The following is a 4,896-nucleotide window of genomic DNA, read 5'->3' on the forward strand; positions in this document are numbered from 1 at the left end:
TGAGTTCCAGGACAGCCAGGGCTACACAGAGAAACCCTGTCTCAAAAAACCAAAAAAAAAAAAAAAAAAAAAAAAGAAGTCCAAAGCCATCTTTGGTTACACAGTGAATGTAAAGTGAATTCAAGTCCCATGAGATGCTGTCTCAAAACTAAGAGGGGAGATGGTATTTGCAAAAGGCTCAGCAGTCAAGGTGGATCCTGGGAGCCTTCTCCTCATGAGCTGTGCCGGGACCTACGTTATGTGTGCTGTGGTATATACACCCACATTCAAAATAAATCCATGTTTTTTAAAAAAAAAAATAGAAAGAAAGACCTGGATGTCATGGCTGACTAGGTGTGGCCTCCACAGGCCCATAAATTTGAATGCTTAAGTCATCAGGGAGGGACATAATTTGAGAAAGATTAGAAGGAGGTATGGCCTTGTGTCAGTGGGAGTGGGCTTTAAGGTTTCCAAGGCCCTCAGCAGGCTAGAGTTACTCGTGGAGGACGTAGCTCCCAGCTCCTACCCCAACACCACGTGTGCCGACACAACATGCTTCCACCACGGTGCTGAAGGACCAGACCTCGGAAACCGTAAGCCAGCCCCAAGTAAGACGCTTTCTCTTGTCACCTTGGTCATGGTATTTCCTCACAGCACTAGTGCAGCGACTAAGACTGGGTGTGACACCTTTAATCCTAGCACCTGGGTGGCAGAGGCAGATGGGTCTCTGGGATTGAAAGGGCAACCTAGTCTCTAGCAAGTTCCAGGCCAGCCAAGGCTGCACAGTGAGATCCTGCGAGTTCTCTCCTCCTGTGACAAGCCTCAGATGTGTGTGTACCTCCTCCTAGGGTCCCAGTCTCCTGTAAAAAGACTCCCTGTCTCCTATATAAAGCCAAACTTGTTCTTTCTTTCTGGCTCTCAGAGGATCACCTCCTACTGACCCATAAAGAACAGCTTGGGCTATAAGGCCCTCCCGGGCTCTGTGGTCTGGCTTCTGTCTACATTTCTGTTCCAGCTACACCAGGATTCTGTGCCTTTTTTGATGCCACGGCCCCTCCTGCCGCAGGACCTTGGCATGTGATAACTGCACTGCCTCCACAGCTCTTTACACCCAACCTGCTCCAACCATTTAAACAGAGTTTCCCGGCTTGGCATCTCCCCACCATCAGCTCTCAGGGCAATGGCTCTTTCCTCGGGAGTCGCCAATCTCTTTCTTTCTTTCTTTCTTTCTTTCTTTCTTTCTTTCTTTCTTTCTTTCTTTCTTTCTTTCTTTTTGTAGTTTTTCGAGACAGGGTTTCTCTGTATCGCCATGGCTGTCCTGGAGCTCACTTTGTAAACCAGGCTGGCCTCGAACTCAGAGATCCGCCTGCCTCTGCCTCCCCAGTGCTGGGAGTGCTCCCGAGGCCCGGCTTCGCCAATCTCTTTCATTCTAGGTAATGCTTCTGTTTCCCACTCTGTGAATGCCTGTCCTTCACAGCATTTACCCCAGCTCATTACAAGGAGACCCTCTCAAGTCAACTCGTTTTCTCACTTGTCTACAAGAGCAGAGCTTGTGACTCCCATTGGAGAGAGTGAAAGGATCAAGTCAGAGAAGGCCCCTGTAGTCATAGAAAGGGAAACACAGTAACCAAATGAATACAAGAAAGGGGCCGATGAGCTGACTCAGCGGGAACAGCTGCCTCCCTCTAAAGCTGACAGCTGAGTTCAATTCCAGAGACCAGCACGCTATCCTCTGACCTCTACTCACACACGGAGAGCAACACAGATAACACAAACTGAGGCCCAGAGAGGGTGACTTGGCCAAGACAGCACAGTAATTGAACCAGAAAACAGGCATTTTCTTTCCCGTTTCTGTTTTACAAACCCATTTTGTACACACTCTCTCCGTTTTGTTTTCTAGCAATACTGAGAATCGAACCACTGACTCCGAGAATGTCAAGCAAATTTAAGCACTGTTCAGCATCCTGATGCTTTTTTGGTTTTTTGAGGCAGGGCTTCTCCTTTGTAGCCTAGGCTGTTCTAGCGCTCCCTCTGTAGACCATGCTGGCCTCGAACTCACAGAGATCCGCCTCCTTCTGCCTCCTGAGTGACAGGATTAAAGGCACGCACCACCGCCAGCAGCTTCCGTGCTTTTTAATTTGTTTGAGACAGGGGCTAACTATATTGCCCACGCTGGCCTCGAACCCGGGATCGTCAAAAGCCTCACTAGTCCAAGAAGCTGGGATTACGGGTGTGCACTACCTCGCCGGGCCCATTTACTCCCTTGGGTACACGTTGTCATCCAAGTCTGGTTTATAAGGATGCGAAGGAAAGAGACCCTGACATGAAGTTACGTTAAGTGTGCAAGGCCAAGGGTGAACCATGGCGACAGCCAGACTAGCAGTGGGACCGGTCCGGACACTGCCGAGCAGCCCCAGGGCCCAGTACCTTGTTGGCCAATTTCTTGTTCAGCTCCTCAGCAATGGAATCGTTGAGTTTCCGCTCAAACTGCCACGGGGGTATGCGCACGGTGTCCACCATCTCCACCAGCACGAACATCCTGCGCTGGGGCTCTGGAGACCGGAGAGGCTGTCAGGCACGGGGTCCGTCCCTTCTCAGCCGCTGACAAGCCAAACCTGCAGCCGAGCCGCGCGGGAGGGCCTGGGCTCCCGCTTGTGGATGCTACGCTCGTCTCCCGGAGGAAACTGAGGCCCGCTCCCGCCAGCCTTGGAGGAGCGCCGGCTCCCCGACCCCCGATGCCGCCCTGGCCCCGTCCCGTCCGCACCACGCGCGGGAACCACGCACCATCCACGAGCCTCCAGCTACGCTGCGCTCGCCAAACCAAATCAACTCAGCTTCCGGAAAACTGACCAATAAGAAGCATCTGCCCGCCCCTGCGGGTCGCAGAGCTACGCGAGGCTCCCTGAGGGGCGGGGCACGGAGCTGGGCGGGGCCGCTGGCACTCTCCAGCCAGTGAGAGGAGAGGGGCGGGGCGGAGTGCCGAGAGGGCGGGGCCTCGTCCTGAAGCAAGCCAACCCCAGGCCCCTGAGAGTCTGGTTGCTAGGCGACAAGTCTGCACTTCAAGCCTGATTGTCTTTCTCTTGCACAACAGCCAGAGAGATCCTTTGAAAATACACGTTTAAAATAGTCTTTACTCCAGACAAGTACCCAAGAGAGTGGGCAAAAAAAAGGGTCGCCAGGCCTTCCAGGATGATAGTAATTTTAAGTGGTGCAATTGATGGAAGTACTCACCAAAGCTCAGCACACAAAGCTTAAACAGCTGAAACAGCCTCACGCTTGTAACACCAGCACAAGGGAGGTTGAGGCTGGATAATCACTGCAAGTTCAAGACCAGCCTGAGTTACAAAATGAGGCCCTGTGGCCAGGCAGTGGTGGCACACGCCTTAATCCCAGCACTTGGGAGGCAGAGGCAGGCAGATTTCTGAGTTTGAGGCCAGCCTGGTCTACAGAGTGAGTTCCAGGAGAGCCAAAAACAAAAAACAAAACAAACAAACAAACAAAAACCCCACATATCAGCTACATAGTGAATTCAAGTCTAGCCTGGGGTACAAAAGACTTTTTTTTTTTGAGACTCTTTCTAAAAAGAAAAAGGGGGGTCTAGCAATGATGGTGCATGTCTTTAATCCCAGCACTTGGGAGGCAAAAGGAAACTGATCTCAGAGTTTGAGGCCAGCCCAGTCTACAGAGCAAGTTCCTGGACAACCAGGGCTGAACAGAATAATCCTGTCTAAAAGAAAAAAGAAAAAAAGAAAAGATTTCTTGCTGCACACTTTTAATCCCAGTGCTTGGGAGGGGCAGAGGCTGTCGAATTTCTGAGAGTTCAAGACCAACCTGATCTACCAAGAGAGTACAAGATAGTCAAGGCTATACAGACCCCCACCCCCCAAAAAATGAGAAAAAAGTAAGGTATTTTGGGCTGGGCATTGATGACACACACCTTTCATCCTCAACAGTTAGGAGGCAGAGGCAGGAAGATCTCTGTGAATTCGAATTTGAGGCCAGCCTGGTCTACAAAGCAAGCTGCAGGACAAACAGGGCTACACAGAGAAACCCAGTCTCATAACACATGTAAGACAATAGTGTACCTTTCCACTGTTTAGAAACAAAGTATTTCAGGGGACTGACAGGACAGATAAGAATTGATTAGCAATGATCTTCATAATATCAGTAAGTAACTTGTTTTACATTTTTATGTGTATGAAGTGTTTTGCCTGCATATCTCTGTGTGTGTCTGTGTGTATGTGTGTGTGTGTGTGTGTGTGTGTGTGTGTGTGAGAGAGAGAGAGAGAGAGAGAGAGAGAGAGAGAGAGAGAGAGAGAATGAATCAGAAGAGAACCTCTAATTGCCAGGAACATTGAATTGTGAGCCACCATGTGGATGTTGGGAATGGAATCCTGGAAATGACACACAGTGACACATGAGCTGGGTGGATGGTTATGTGGCCCTTCTGGAAAGGAGGAGGCACAGACTGGCAGCAGGAGGCAGCAAAGTTGGTCAGTGTGAGGAGGTCTCAGGCACTGTGGAGCTGGACAGCTTAGCCTCGGAGACAGAAACAGCCAAACCACAGCCCGAGTGAGGGCTTCAGCTATTAACTGCATGGGAAGCTGGAGCAGGGCCAGGCCGGTGGACTGTGGAACCCAGGGTTTCAGAATTCAGTCCAGTCCGCTTTTGTAGTATTCAGCTCAACAATTTGTTAGCACGAAGTTTTGGCTTATGGTTTATGTGGTGAAAGAAAGAAAGAAAGAAAGAAAGAAAGAAAGAAAGAAAGAAAGAAAGAAAGAAAGAAAGAAAGAAAGAAAGGAAGGAAGGAAGGAAGGAGAGATCCCTTTACTAATTCTGTGCCTTGCTCCATGGATAGTGGGCTGGTTTACAAAACACACAGGCAACTCAGACTCCAGCTCCTCAGCAGCAGAGGAT

At 50.1% G+C, this 4,896-nt stretch overlaps 1 protein-coding gene across 2 annotated transcripts in view; it reads right to left on the bottom strand.

Annotated features, from left to right (window-relative positions):
* Positions 1–4,896, bottom strand: part of Polr3h (RNA polymerase III subunit H) — a 23,453-nt gene that overhangs the window by 8,897 nt on the left and 9,660 nt on the right. Inside the window, exons 1-2 of one of the 2 annotated variants that reach the window (XM_029531125.1) lie at positions 2,764–2,790; positions 2,407–2,531 (exon numbers count right to left, since the gene is read on the bottom strand). In XM_029531125.1, the coding sequence (XP_029386985.1) occupies positions 2,407–2,517 (111 nt within the window). In that variant the 5' untranslated portion in view covers positions 2,518–2,531; positions 2,764–2,790. Of the gene's footprint in view, positions 1–2,406; positions 2,532–2,763; positions 2,791–4,896 lie in introns of those variants that run through there. The other variant, XM_021217098.2, reaches the window with a different exon arrangement.

The sequence above is a fragment of the Mus pahari genome, chromosome 17, assembly GCF_900095145.1.
Source record: "Mus pahari chromosome 17, PAHARI_EIJ_v1.1, whole genome shotgun sequence".
NCBI lineage: Eukaryota > Metazoa > Chordata > Mammalia > Rodentia > Muridae > Mus > Mus pahari.